The following is a 14,453-nucleotide window of genomic DNA, read 5'->3' on the forward strand; positions in this document are numbered from 1 at the left end:
CCCTACCTGGTATATAGGGCCTTGGTTTCATTTATGGCGCACTTGTTACATATGAAGTACCCACTTTTCGTGCACTTTTCGTAAAATAACATATCAATCATCAATATTACACCAACACTGATCACTGAACTTTATACACTGATTGTGCCTCAAGGAAGCAGTGTTTTTATATACCCTAAGGAGGATTCCTAGAGATGCTGTGGTAACAAGTACGGATTACAACCATCAGGATACATATAAAAAATCTTTATACCTACAGGATTAGTATAACTCAGTATAACTCATCAAATGCAACGATTTCGGGTTTGGTAACATGCCATATTGATATAAAATGAGTTTTTTCATGCTAATATTTTTGTTTTGTTTTAGCTTTCAAAAATTAACTTGGCTGCCCCACACTTAAAAGCTTACCAGGGTGACTTATTAGAATACCTATTGATGCGAGGTAAAAATGGTTATCAACCCCTCATTACGATCAGTTAATGTAACTGCTGAGCGGTACTGGTCCCTAAAACATGTCTTAGTCTCGCCCCAGGCCAAGGCTATGCCCCAGGCTCACTCATAAAAATGCTAATCAAACATAAGTGGACACCTTTTCGGTAGTAGTAAAGCAGGCGTTAGACTTGTTTTTTTTTTTGCAACTAAGGAGAGGTGTTGTAGGACAGGTTAGGCTAGGTTGTAGGCTTTATGTTGTAGAATGTAGGTTGTAGTAGGTTGTAGGAAAGGTTAGGTCAGTTGGTTTGGTTTGATTAGAAAGGATCTCTGGGTATAGCACCTGGTTGCCTCTCCTTGGTTGCAAGAAAGTGTGATGCCTGCATTATGGCTACCCACTTTTTCATCAGTGATGCAGTGTATTCCAATTCAGTTTTATGGGGAGCAGCAGGTCTAGTCTGGGTGCTGGCTGCTGGGGAAGTAAATGAAGTTGAGTAGGGGAAGGGAAGTAGGTAAGTTGGTACCTGCACAATTATTTAAGCATGCAATGATTCTTTGACACTCACTGGGCAGTGGGCACACATCACACATGAAACCTCTTATGCAGAGGAATAGACTGAAGCACTCAAGGAGTATGTTTTTAAAGGCCTTTGGCCCACCTATCCAAATTCGGGTCATGATAAGTGCCTAAGTAACTAAGCTTAACCATTTCTTTTTTTACAGTGAGTCTTCTGGTATTGGTATGATTCATATCTTATGTTGTTTGTGGATATGTACCTAGCTCTGCACTAAGAGAAAATTTGAATTCAAAACTGCTTTATCTAATTGCATGTAACAGCTCTATATTTTGCTCACAGATCACATAGTGACTTCTCTGCTACAAACTTTCATTTACCACACAATATTCGATAATATCAACAAAGGACAGTATCTCTCATACCTCATCATCCATCACTCAGTGCACAGTGAAAAATGATCTACCGCTGGCCGTCACACTGGGGCCGGACTGGTCTCCGCCAGCTGGTCGGACGCCGCGCCCGCGGCTGCGCCTCCCTCCCCGAGGCCGCGTCCGTCCGCGCGGAGGAGGCTCCCCCGCGCGGTCCGTCGCGGCTGCGCCAGGTGGCGCTGCTGGTCGCCTACCACGGCGACCAGTACTACGGCATGGAGCTGCTGAGGTGAGAGAGCTTGACCGAGGGTCTGCGAGCTCGACGGGTGGTCTGCGCTGCTCAGAGTTGTGCGAGGCTTCAGTGTGGTCTGGCTGTGTCTTGTCAAACGAGCTAATTGTTTCACGTGTGTACACTGTACACTGGCGGATCCAAGCTTGCGTTTTGGGGGGGGGGGGGGGCCAACTCATGCTGGAGCCAAACCTAGGGTACCCCCAAATCCTGTTTTCTCATCGGATTTAGGCCACTTATTTTTCGTCACAGCTCCGACACTATGATTTTTTTTTAACTAGAAAGAAAAATATATAAATAGTAGCCCACCCGACCCATGCCTTTATATTACTTTGTAAGCACTTACCATTGCTTTTGTCGACCAGTTAACCCGCTTCGAGTCAGTGCTTGGGTCCCTTTGCGGGCCGGGAGGTGGTAAAACACCCCCTGTCTAACTCGGCTCCTAGGCCACGCACTGATTGAACTATGTTTCATTATCGTTTGGGGGAGGGGGCAAACGGGTCACTTTAGACCTCTGGGAAGGTGGCATGGCCCTAAATGCCCCCTCCCTGGATCCGCCAGTGTAAGAGACCATTGGAGCTGCAGTTGGGTACCTCAGACGTCAGGGTACGCCCTCAGATGTATAGGACTCGCATGGAGACCTCTTATGCTATAGTGGACTGAAAGGACCCAAAGGAGCCTGTCAAGGGCTCCCGGAGATAGACGTGGGCCCTCAGGAGCCCGCCAGAGCCCCCAATAAGGGATAAGTGAGGCATACCAAGTGCCTGCAATTGCATATTGCATAAGCCATAACGCCTTTACAAATCAATATATTATGTATCAGTGGCAGATCCAAGGGGGGCCACATGGGTCATGACCCCCCTTGGTGCCCGGGGGCACCACAGGCGTGTCAGGGGCACCACCGGCCTAGCAGGGGCACCACCAGCCCGCCAGGGGCACCACAGGCCTAGCAAGTAGCAAGGGCACCACGGGCCTGTGAGGGGCCCCACAGGCTTGTCAGGGGCACCCCAGGTCTGTCAGGGACACCAGAGACCTGTCAGGGGCGCCGCCGGCCTCGCAGGGGCACCATGGGCCTGTCAAAGGGGCACCAGAGACCTAGTAGGGATACCACAGGCCTTACAGGGGCACCACCGGCCTTACAGGGGCACCTTGGGCCTGTCAGGGGCATCACAGTCCTGTCAGGGCCCAGGGGCACCAGCGGCCTAGCAGGGGCACCACAGGCCTGCCAGGGGTACCACCGGTCTAGTAGGGGCACCACCGGCCTCGCAGGGGCACCATGGGCTTGTCAGGGGCCCCACCGGCCTCGCAGTGGCACCACCGGCCTCGCAGGGGCACCACCGGCCTCGCAGGCATCACGGCATCACGCAGGCCGCAGGGGCACCTTGGGCCTGTCGGGGGCATCACGGGCCTGTTGGGGGCACTTAAGGCTTGTCAGGGGCACCACAGTCCTGTCAGGTCCCAGGGGCACCCTAGGCCCGCCAGAGGCACCACAGGCCTGCCAGGGTCCAGGGGCACCACAGGCCTAGCAAGGGCACCACGGGCCTGTCAGGGGCACCTCAGGCTCCCGTGCTACCCCCCCCCCCCCCCCCGGATCCGCCAGTGATGCCACACCACGCGAAACACCGCCAACTACCAGCTGCCGCGTCATAAACACGTGCCAACAACAGTCTTTTTTTGAAGGTCGACTCCGCTCGCGCAACTTTTGACTGACCCTCACTGCTACCATATTGCTTCCATATTATGCTGTGGAAACTTTACTTCACCAAGTGGCTAAAAACCTCCATCAAGGTATATTTTCTTAGAAATTTTTCTGACGTTTTGGGGGGGGGCCAAACAGGCCACTTTAGGCCTTTGGGGGGGGGGCCATGGCCCCCGTGGCCCCCCCCCTGGATCCGCCAGTGCGTGTGTAGATGAAAGCCCGGTGCGTGATCACTGTTTCAGTTGCTTTGTCATCTATCATTAGCAGGCACCTTTGCTTTCTATATAGATGTCAGCAGTGTTGACTTAAGCTGTTTTTGCACAATTTGCGTGGATTTACGTCTGTTGAGTCCTACGAATTCCCACTCATCCGCTGTTACCCACCTTAGACTTCGCTGCGCCAACGTCACTTTGATCCCCCCATCTGACCGGGCTCTCTCTGTTTTCCTCTGACCTTCTGACCTCCTCCCCGCAGAAACTCGGGGTTCCCGACCGTGGAGGAGGCGCTGTTTACGGCTCTGCGCCGGAGCGGTGCCGTGGCCGCCGGCGGAGCACCCTTCCCGCCACACTACTCACGCGCCTCGCGCACGGACCGCGGCGTCTCGGCGCTCGGGCAGGTCGTGTCGCTGAGAATGCGTGAGTGGACGACAGAAGGCTTTGTACGGTCACGGCATGACACGGTGATTCCGTTCTATGACAGTGCCTTTTTGCTTCATGACAAATACGGATGCAAAGTTGTATCGATGTCCATCAATGCTAAGCTGTACATAATCGTAATAACATCATATTTTGCGAATGTTTCGCCTTAAAATGTGTCATGTGACAGACTCGTAACGGAAAACGTGACGGTAATTTGTATGTGATATTGCCGCTCATAGATGGCACTAGTGGCGAGCGCCTGAACTTAGGCTGTACCGCATGACTTGCCGCTATCTCCGAGGGCTGACTATTGTCGGCGCACTCAGCTATCAATAGTCTTAGTGAATGATGCTTTCTGTGATTCATATATTCGATCATGTGCAATCAATGCCTCCTTCAGCCACACAAACTGACGCCCTGTCTGCTGTGCAGGTGTGTGGGACGGCGTTCTGGACGACATCAACTGCCATCTACCGGCCGACATCCGAGTCTGTAGTTTGCGTCGCGTGCCGCCGCGGTTCAGCGCTCAGACCCTATGTGACGACCGGCTGTACTCGTACACCCTGCCCACGTTCGCCTTCACTCCGATGGAAGAGGTATGTCATCACCACTGAAGTAGACAACAGTTGGGGAAAATAGACGCTATTCTGTCGATCGACCATTGATTTGTGATTGTCACGTGACTGACGTCCCCTTCCGACCCTGACAGCCGGTATCTCTCTCGTACCGTGTTCCCGAGTACCGGCTGCGTGCGGGTGGTCTGACGCCCCTGTCACTGTCTGCAGCCGGTATCCCTGTCGTACCGCCTGCCCGAGTGCCGGCTGCGGGTGGTCTGACGCCCCTGTCACTGTCTGCAGCCGGTGTCTCTCTCGTACCGTGTTCCCGAGTGCCGGCTGCGGGAGGTGCGTCAGCTGCTGCGACAGTATGTCGGCTCTCACAGCTTCCACAGCTTCTCACCGGGAGGGTGAGTTGAAGGGAACGGAGCGTTGTGGGGTTACCTTAGTGATAACGTGAGACTGCGAGGTTGGTATTGGTAAACCTAGGCTCACTGGTGGACTGGCGCGTAAACACCTGAATGTGTATAAAAGTGTGGAAAATAAAGGGCGTGACTAGCCCCTTCCCCGTTCCCCTCGGTTCTGACCCGGCAGTCACACTCTCCGTCCCCCGCATTGACCCGGACGTGGCGCAGTTGACCCGCAGTGACCCGGCACTGACCTTTCCGTCCCCCGCAGTGACCCGGCACTGACCTTTCCCTCCCCTGCAGTGACCTGACAGTGACCTCTCCGTTCCGTCCCCGCAGTGACCCGAACGCGGCACAGATGACCCGCAGCGTTATGAGTGTGGAGGTGGACGAGCCGTACCTGACTCACGGCCTGGAGTTCACGAATATCTGGATCAGAGGTGAGCATTTCCAGCAACTACCGGCGATCACTGGGCGATCACACATAACGGAAATGTTGCTTCGTAGACTTTCTGTTCGCGATGCTATCAATTTGCAACACTCGCGTACGCGTGGAGGCTTCAACGAGATATGGGACTTCCCCGTTCCACTTCGGATATTGAGCGGCCTTCCCGGGCTCATTACCGTTTCTTTACGCGGCTGAGCATGCTCTGATGGAATAACCAGAGCTGCCGGCGGGCTAATTAGTGGGCCGGCCGGGCCTCTCCAGTCCCGGGCCTCGTCAGCAGCTAATAACGCCGCTCTCAGAAGACCCGACCGGCCGGCCCGGCTCATTGACGTGGCGTGCCTGTGATACGGCCGCAGCTGCATCCGAAATCAGACATATGATAAACCTACAAATATGAAATGTAGTGTGAGTTAGGGCTAGATAGTGGATATAACAATATATCCATTTGTGCACCTTTTAGTGTAAATGCTGGCTTAGATTATGAATAAAAATAGTAGTGAAGACTGTAGATAGCTCAAGTGTTAACCTTTTCCTGGTTAATGAACCGTTCTCCCCGTTCTCTTGTCAGGGCGCAGTTTCGTGCTGAGTCAGATCCGCCGAATGGTCGGCCTGGCCGTGGCCGTGTGTCGCGGCGCCGCCGGACGGCATGCGGTGACGGACGCCCTGGGTCACCGGCGACTGACTGCCACCACCGCGCCCGGACTGGGACTCATACTGAGACGGGTGAGTCGCCTGGGACTGGGACTGATACTGAGACGGGTGAGTCGCCTGGGACTGGGACTGATACTGAGACGGGTGAGTCGCCTGGGACTGATACTGGGACTGATACTGTGACAGGTGAGCGAACTGGGACTCATACTGAGGCGGGTAAAAGGAACTCGTACTGAGACAAGTGACTGGGACTGATACTGAGACGGGTGAGTACATGGGACTGGGACTGATGCTGAGACGGGTGAGTACATGGGACTGGGACTGATGCTGAGACGGGTGAGCGGCCTGGGAATGATACTTAGACAGGTGAGCGAATTGGGACTGATCTGAGACAGATGAGCGGCGCTGCTTGGAAATGGTGTATCGCTTTATTTGACTCCGGTGAAACTCCTCGTGGTCGTGGGCTAATTTGTACATACATAGAATGGTCTTGCGCGACTACAGTATTGATCATTTCGGTACCAGATTTACACAAACGTTCACACTGCTTCAGATATCCTGATTTCAGCAAGAGGTTCTGGCGTTTTACTGCGAACAAACCAGATAAATGATATTCATTTCACACGTTTCCTATGAACCGCACCGCGCGAAACTAAATTAAAGTGTTTCACCTTGCCAGATTAAACAGCGGAAGTGCAATTTCTGCGAGTCGATTGCCACTTACGGCAAACGACCGGTATAAATAGCGATCTTCGCTACCAGTTGCACGTTATGTCATGGTACGTTCGTAAAAGGTCTATGTCAATTTGAAAGACTTCCTAGCCACTTTCAAAGTTAGGATATGCATATGTAACAAGTAAAGCTATTTGAAGCGCGGGTAAGATCGAGTTAAGCTCGCTCCATGACCCAACTTTAAGTAACTTTACTTGAAATTGCTCCTTAAACTTTGGAAGTTGGCTTGTCCTGGCATAATTAAGCTATAATTTCGGTATTTTGCAAACAGATCATGTCATGGGTAACTCATGTCATCAGTATTCAGAGTCGAGAGCTATTAGAGCTGTTTAATTGAATGTGTTTAGGAAAATTAATTTGACTTCCTCTTTGGGTGAAGGGAAAATTCATTTTGAACTCCGGATTCAGTTTGCTTAATTTACTTTTCAAATTCCTTCGGCTTTATCAAGCAATATATTTTCCATCCACTGTATATTTATTGAGACATATCTATTTGGTTTCGATCAAGCCTGCAAGCCCCTTGCGTCGATGTAAAAACTCTCTGGAGCGGTGGTGCGATTTGTTAGTGTCGGTGGCGGCGGGCCGGCCGCGTGCCTGCCCCGCTCCCGTCCGGTGGCGGGGGCGTCTTTTTGCCGCCGGCGGGCGGTGGGTGGCCTGTGTGGAACGGGGCGGGCGCCGCCGCCGGTCGGACGTGCCGGATATTTATGGGGGCCGCCCGGCCCACGGCCCGCTCCCGCTCTCCCGAAGATGAGTGGCGCCGGAGATCGCAGACCTGGAAATGGTCGCCCCGATGCCGGCCGCCGCGGCCCCGAGCCCGTCCGTCTTGTCCCGGCCGCAGACCGCCTCTCAGCAGAGGGTTTCAGCGTATGCACTGGCGGCGGGATACATTTCCACCGGGGGAGTCGTTGGGCGCCGCGGCTGCCCGCTGCCGGCCCTGCTCGGGGCGGTACCATATGCGGGCCGGGCGGCTCCTCAGGGAGCGTTCCCGTGTGCTCCCCGTCTGTTGGCCGTCCCCGCCTGCTCCCGGCTCCCAGGGGAGTGGCTGATCCGGCGGAACACCGGCGGCTCCCTCTGTCGGCTTTTCCTCGCTCTGATTGGGGGATTTGTCCGTCCAGATAGGATTAACCGCGGACGGCCTCTCACTCCCTCCCTCTCTCCCGCCGCCCCCGCGCCTCTCTCCTCCCGTCTGCCCGTGGCGTGAGTAGCGTCGTTGTGCTGTTTTGCTGACACAGGGGGCGGACCCAGCCCGACGACCTCTGATTAGCAGGCCGCACGCCAGACGGTGGCGGCGGCACGGCCATCCCACTCAGGGACGTGCCAAGCGAGATATGTAGTTAACATATGAGCAACAAACAGGTGGCATACAGGACGCGGAACGGTTGGTATAATTATCGAAGCTACCACAGAAATTACGAGCCTGTTCGATTTAGAGATACATAACAGAATCTGAAACATCTCGTGTTTGGCTGCGCTGAATGTAGTTGGCTTCTTTCTTATTTCTGTCAGTTCCACCAGATACGACTTTAGAAGAGCATAGTGATACGAGGTGACTCGGGACGGGTCCAATATCGACACACTCACAACTCCTGGTATACTGACATAACAGGGTCAACCAGACAATATCTGACAGAAGCGAATTCAATTCACTGTACGGGGCTGCCTTCGAAGGCAGTTATTCACTGGTCTGTTTGAAGGTCACCGAGACATTCAGGCTGAAGGACGGCGTCGGGCTGACGGGTATCGATTACAGATAGAGGGCAGGCTCATCATAAACAGCGCTTGTGATCGAGCACGGACGCACAGGTACGGCGCGTCAGGGACGAGAGCTACGAGGTGGGCGGTGAATGGTAAGTTGCAATCTGCGGGCATGTTTACGGACTCGGTGGCTAATAAGGCAGCGGGCGGGATGCTCTTCTGTCCTGAACTTGTCGCTTGGTGGTACAACTCGTCTTCCCCTAGTGCACTGCACTTCCAGTTCAATTCACTCCACTTCGACCCACCTCACTCCACTCCATTGTGAGCCGAACGATGAGCGCATTAACCCAGCTCTGCTCATACAATATACAATAATTTTGGCCAGTCCCGCTCACTTCCGCAATTTGTGACACCGTAACTGCGCTGCTAACGTCCTATTACCGTGCTGGATATTCTCACCATAAACCCAGCGACGCGGCGACAAGAATATCCCTGGGCGTAATGAGGAGATCAGGTGGCCGGCGCCTCAGTTACCCGCTCTGTGGCGGTGGAGACGGCGTCTTTCCTGGCTCTACAATCAGTCAGCGTGCGGCCTCGGCTCAAAAACGTGTCATCCATCTCCCGTTTTTTCCTCGCCGGACCGCGCTATCCCCTCGTCGTTCCACGCGTCTCCCATCCCTCTCCCTTGTTCTGTCTCTTTTCCGTGTCTCCCGTCTGCTCCTCTGTGTGTGACGTCACAGTTGTGTGGTGGCCCGGCTGACCTGTGACCCGTGTGTGTCCTCTGTGTGCCCCCAGGCCACGTTCGAGACGGTGGCGGACGCGCCGTGGAACGCGCACGGTCCGGTGCGATGGGGCGCCGACTCAGCCGAGACGGTGTCACGGATGGAGCGTCGGCTGATGGAGCACATTTACTCTACGGAGGCTGAGCACATGGTGTATCCTTTGGTGGCGAGAGTGCCGACTCTACTTACTGGCTGTTGGCTGGGCTCAGATAGCGCAGTAGGGCGATGCGAGCGATGGCCAGTGACCACGGCCCCACAGAACAAATGGAGTGTTGTCGTGACAGTGTCGTGTCTGTTGACATTTGCCTGAGTGAGCAACCAGATGAGCTTTTATCGACTGACTATCCCAGGCTACCACTCTGCAGTTATTCATAGAAACTTCCAGTGACACCGTCCCGTACTTTCGCCTCCCTCCGTTGATATCCTCCCGTGGTGTCCCGCCGCCCCCCCCCCCCCCCGCTCCCGCCGCGTGTTTCCTCTATGTGATACCCTGCCGTCCCGACCCGCCGCGTGTCTCCACTGTGTGATACCGTGCCGTCCCGACCCGCCGCGTGTCTCCACTGTGTGATACCCTGCCGTCCCGACCCGCCGCGTGTTTCCACTGTGTGATACCCTGCCGTCCCGACCCGCCGCGTGTTTCCACTGTGTGATACCCTGCCGTCCCGGTCGGCCGGCGAGCCGTGTGTCGCGTCCATCCGTCAGTCGCGGGTCCTCCCCGCTGCATTGTGCGCCCCTCCCTGCCCTCCCCGTCTGACTGGCTGATGGTCCCGCTCCCTGACTGGGGGAGGAGACGCTGTCGCGACGGGTAATGTCCTGTGAATAGTGATAGCCGGGAATACCAGACCGCAAAACCGGGGACATATTCGGAATGGAACACGGACAGCGTCCGCCTCCATGAATGAGATATTGCGCTCTGAATCTAAGTTCCATGCATACTTTGGGCGCCGTGACTAGCTGTACCTATTGAGTTAGACTTGCAGCATTTCTTAAAAAAAAAAACAATCGACCGCGTTCATTTTAAGTTTAGTCTGAAGAAGTTTTTGTCAGATGTCAAAAGCTACTACCCATGTTTTAATCATTACAGCTCAGCTTTTAGGCATTTGTTGGACAAAAAAGTTGCATTTAACAATGATTTATGGTTCATTTTCATTGACCGGAGTACGGTGTAAAATGGAATAGTCACCCTGTAATTAATTGAAATTTTATATCAACATGTTTGACATTATCTTATCCGCATGTTCGGTGGTCCCACTAAATGTCGCTATCGGTTTTTAAACTCCACGACGCTCTGATTCTCATTGTCATGCCGCCCGCCTCCTGGCCATCACCTCGAGCATTCTTCACATTCCGCACGGCCCTCGGAGTGGACATATCAGTGCCGGGGCGATATGGCGTCTCTATGGCCTGTGGCGATGTGACCGAGCCACCATGCATGACAGACAGCGGGCCCGGAGCGCCGCGCGGCGGGACCGTGACGGGAATGGACGGACGCCGCCGGCGTTCCGGCGGGGGCGGGGGCGGGGGCGGTGGGCTGTTACTGAGGACGGGCGTGAATGGCGGCGGCTACGTGCCTGCTGAGCAGGGACTGCTGTGATGTGCGCGCCATTAGGTGTGAGTGGCTGGCTGTGATGGGGTGTCCGGGCCTGAAAGGGGTATATTGGCTGCCCGTCACCCTCAGACGGTGAGAGGTGTCTTTTTGGTGAGTGGTTGGCCCGTGTCAATGGATCGACAGCTGGGGACTGACGACAAACCAATGGCACATTCATGACTGACTTTCATCACCACTCTATTTACACCGGCAGAAGCTTGGCTGTCTAGTCATCTCACATCTGATCAACAGGTGACTTCCACGCCGTAATTACACCTACTGACTGCTGCTCGCTGGGGAATCGTTATAACATCTGTCGTAGCTGCCCTATCATCCACTGGCTAACGACCCGTGTCCACTCTGCCCTGGGACGGCTGATAAAATCCCCGGTACGTCATCAACCCTGTGGCCCCTGGGTCACTCTCTGGGCTGTCTCGCCCGCCTCGCTCGGCGGGCCGGGATTGTCCGCGGGGCCGGCCGGAAGCTGACGAGGCACCGGCCGTCCGCACCGCGCCGCCGGTGCTCGGAGAGTGACGGGCCGACGGACGCCGCGACTGAACGGCGCCGGGGAGAGGCAGCGGTCCGGGGACGTCTCCTCGTCACCGGCCTCTCGGACACTGTGATAGCTGACGATACTGGGGTGGAGGGCGGTATTTCGGGTGATTAAACGTTGTTTCACTGTTACTTTTTCGTAGTTACATTAGCCCCAAATCAAAGGAAGCCGAAATTCGCTTCGTGTAGCATCAAGCTTCATCAATGCGTCATGTATTAAATATCTTTTGTGTCGGCGTTTTCCTGCCAGAGTTTTTTTCCTCTTCTTTGAAACATCTCTCGATGCCTACTCACGCCAACAATTTGAAATATTTCTCTCAAATCCTGTCTCAGGTCCTGGCACTATGCCACATTTGTCTGTGTTTGTCGTCCTTTTATGCCGTCCACAATATGCAGTCTTTTCCTCTCAAATCCCGGCGAGTTCCGGGCCGGTGCGGCGGCGGCAGCGTCCCTGGCCGCCTTTTCACTGGGACTGTGTCGTCAGCTGCTCTCGTGCCTCGGTGGGGTGATGGGGGTGGGGTGGGAACGGGCGGGGGTGGGCGCCCAGCGGCAGACCGGCAGGTGCGGGCCGCTCCACTATTCCCGTCACGCTTCTCTCCCCCTGAATACATAACCTGTGAATGGCGCCGTCCCGCGGCGCTGCCGAGCGAGGCGAGAACTCGATCCGGCACAACAATGCCCGCCCGTAAACAGAGTGAGCTGGCCGCGTATACGGACGCTGTGTGCTCTGGCTGTTTCCTTGACTGTCTGCTCAGTACGTTCCGGTATCTGGACGGGCTGCTCCACAACCGTATCGGTGTGCCGGTGAGGAGCTCCTCCAGGTCACGGTCACCGCTGGGGTACGCCCTGACGCTGACCTTGGATTGCAACTCGGCGAGGAAGACGGATGTGACGACAGTGACGCCTGGTCCCTCAGAGGTCACGGAGGTGATTCCTGAGCCTTCAGAGGTCACGGAGGTGACACCTGAGCCTTCAGAGGTCACGAAGGTTGAACCTGACTCATTAGAGGTCACTGAAGCTAAGCCTGACCCGTCGGAAGTCACAGAAGTTACTCCTGACCCATCTGAGGTCACGAAGATATCACGTGATCCATCAGAAGTCACGAAGGCTAAACCTGACCCGTCAGATGTCACGGAGGCTAAACCTGACCCGTCAGAAGTCACAGAGGTAAAACGCGACCCAGCTGAGGTCACTACAACTAAATCTGATCCATCAGAAGTGGCTACGAGAGATCAGAGGTGATGTAGGTCTGATCCGACCCTACAAGCGCGCTGTGAAGGCACCATTGTAGTAAAGCAGCCGAGCGGACGAGTGCGGTCAGCGGTGGCTGAGGTGGACGACTTTCTCCGTTCTGTGATACGGTTCTCCGGTATTGCTGCGGCTGTATCGGTGAGCGCAGCCTGTGCCGGTTACTCGCCTCGGTCTAGTCATATCGGACGGTATTTGTCGTAGCTATGCTGTAGGGGAAGTGTGGTAAGCATCTCCTACAATTGTGCTAGGTATGATGATCCATAGAATGATGTCAGCTCATTGAGGATCATGCCGTTGTGGTAACGTGAGCACCGCGTACAATGTTTTTCATCGAATGTTGTATGCTTATGAAGTTGGCTCGCTACTTTGTTTGGGGCAAGACGATGTGATATTGCTCAATGTGCTCGTTGTGTTATGAATTTTGGAACAAAGACAGTAAGTTATATGTGTTCTCTCTTTTTCGCTTCGGCGAGTTCCGATACAGTTGAATCTTCCCCACAGTTGTATGTGCGTATTTGAACACCCTCCGAAAGCTCAAACCGAAACTGAAATGCTTGCCTGCAGTGCAGCTTCCATGTTGCGCTGACAAGGTGTGATTTAGGATGAAGCTGTGCTGATTCAGGTCCAGGACACTCATTTTTGTGAGTGTTGATCATATTCGCTTGGCGTTACTGGCCGCAATCAGTCTGATTAGAGATGGACTTCTCTCCAATTCCGCTTGGTATGCGATGCCAATTTGCGATCAGCTGTGTTTTATGGCATGCTTTTCCTCTTCTCGACAGATCGGATCATAGATATAAAGAAGGATCGGACGCTGGCAAATCCAGCTTTGACAAAGTATTGAAGATAAAACTTTTTTCAAACCTTTTGATGAGACTAAGCGACACTTAAAATCTGCTGAAACCTTCTACCCATCCTATCATTAATTTAGCATTGCCTAGAAACGCGACGTTCATATTCATCAATACCAGAAGCCCTGCTCAGACTGGTTTCAAGAGGCAGCATAACGTTATAATTCATCCACTGATGACCTTTACTCTCGAGCGCAAGGACAACGGGCGGCCCTGTTGGGTCGCGAGCGCGAACGATATTTGACGAGAGCCATTGTTGCGCGGCCATTGTTCCTGGGGCCGGCGGGGCGGCGATGAAGGGTGTCGGTCAGGCGGCCGCGGCCCGGCAGAGCAGCCGAGCGCACCGCGGCGGAAATGAGCGAGGGAGAGCGGGGAAAATAGAGGAGGAGGGGTGTGTGAAGGCCTCCGCGGCGACAATGGTCGGAGGAGAGATGAGGGAGGGACGGGAGGGTGGGGAGAGGGGCGTAAATGAGGCACCTCCGTCGACTTCCACACGATTAGGCGCGTCGGCGGCAGGCGGGCTCCCACAGCCGCCGGCCCGCCTGTTCCTCAGTCGCTGGCTCTTTTCGAGGGAAACGGGTATCGGCGTGGAAAGTGAGTCGTTTGCGTCCCGGCTAGATAGCTTATGAATTCATCGCTAGATGGCACTGCTAACGGACGCCTGAAAGTTATGCTGTGCCGCAGTGCTTCCAGCGCCGGGCCGCGCCGGCCGGCTGGCGCGGCGTATTGGGTCAGAGAACGGACACATTTTAGAAGACTTGACACCGGTATGTACTATGTTGGCACTTAGCTGCAGAGGTGGCGATGGACATGATCTTGCCAGCCTAGCGCAATTTATTTATTTTTTGTTTAGACATAAAACGGCAACCACCAGGGGCGCGGGAACTACTTTCCGACTGGGGGGCACACCATAATAGAGATTAACCTAGGGTACCCCCAAATCTAGTTTTCTCACCGGTTTTAGGCCACTTATTTTTCACCCCTCGGCTTTTTCAACA

General features: G+C 54.4%; 1 protein-coding gene across 8 annotated transcripts; it reads left to right on the plus strand.

Moving 5' to 3' along the window:
- Positions 1-73: 73 nt before the first annotated feature.
- Positions 74-13,053, plus strand: LOC122373890 (tRNA pseudouridine synthase A-like). 8 transcript variants are annotated; one of them, XM_043352326.1, is made up of 9 exons: positions 74-209; positions 1,290-1,607; positions 3,781-3,941; positions 4,377-4,540; positions 4,802-4,908; positions 5,245-5,345; positions 5,922-6,076; positions 9,227-9,366; positions 12,109-13,053. In XM_043352326.1, the coding sequence occupies exons 2-9, from the start codon at positions 1,405-1,407 to the stop codon at positions 12,593-12,595; spliced, it is 1,518 nt and encodes a 505-aa protein (XP_043208261.1). In that variant the 5' UTR covers positions 74-209; positions 1,290-1,404; the 3' UTR covers positions 12,596-13,053. The 8 variants fall into 8 exon arrangements, with proteins under 8 accessions (XP_043208261.1, XP_043208264.1, XP_043208263.1 ...); XM_043352329.1 differs by having other exon boundaries at positions 1,392-1,607; XM_043352328.1 differs by having other exon boundaries at positions 93-144.
- Positions 13,054-14,453: the final 1,400 nt, after the last annotated feature.

The sequence above is a fragment of the Amphibalanus amphitrite genome, unplaced genomic scaffold, assembly GCF_019059575.1.
Source record: "Amphibalanus amphitrite isolate SeventyFive unplaced genomic scaffold, NRLGWU_Aamphi_draft 001567F_arrow, whole genome shotgun sequence".
In the NCBI taxonomy this organism is placed as follows: Eukaryota; Metazoa; Arthropoda; class Thecostraca; order Balanomorpha; family Balanidae; genus Amphibalanus; species Amphibalanus amphitrite.

Excerpts from the sequence above, each read along its gene's own strand:
- LOC122373890 (XM_043352326.1), top strand. The coding sequence starts at position 1,405 with ATGATCTACCGCTGGCCGTCACACTGGGGCCGGACTGGTCTCCGCCAG. Across the intron at positions 1,608-3,780 it reads TACGGCATGGAGCTGCTGAG|AAACTCGGGGTTCCCGACCG; the intron begins GTGAGAGAGCTT and ends TCCTCCCCGCAG. Across the intron at positions 6,077-9,226 it reads TGGGACTCATACTGAGACGG|GCCACGTTCGAGACGGTGGC; the intron begins GTGAGTCGCCTG and ends GTGTGCCCCCAG.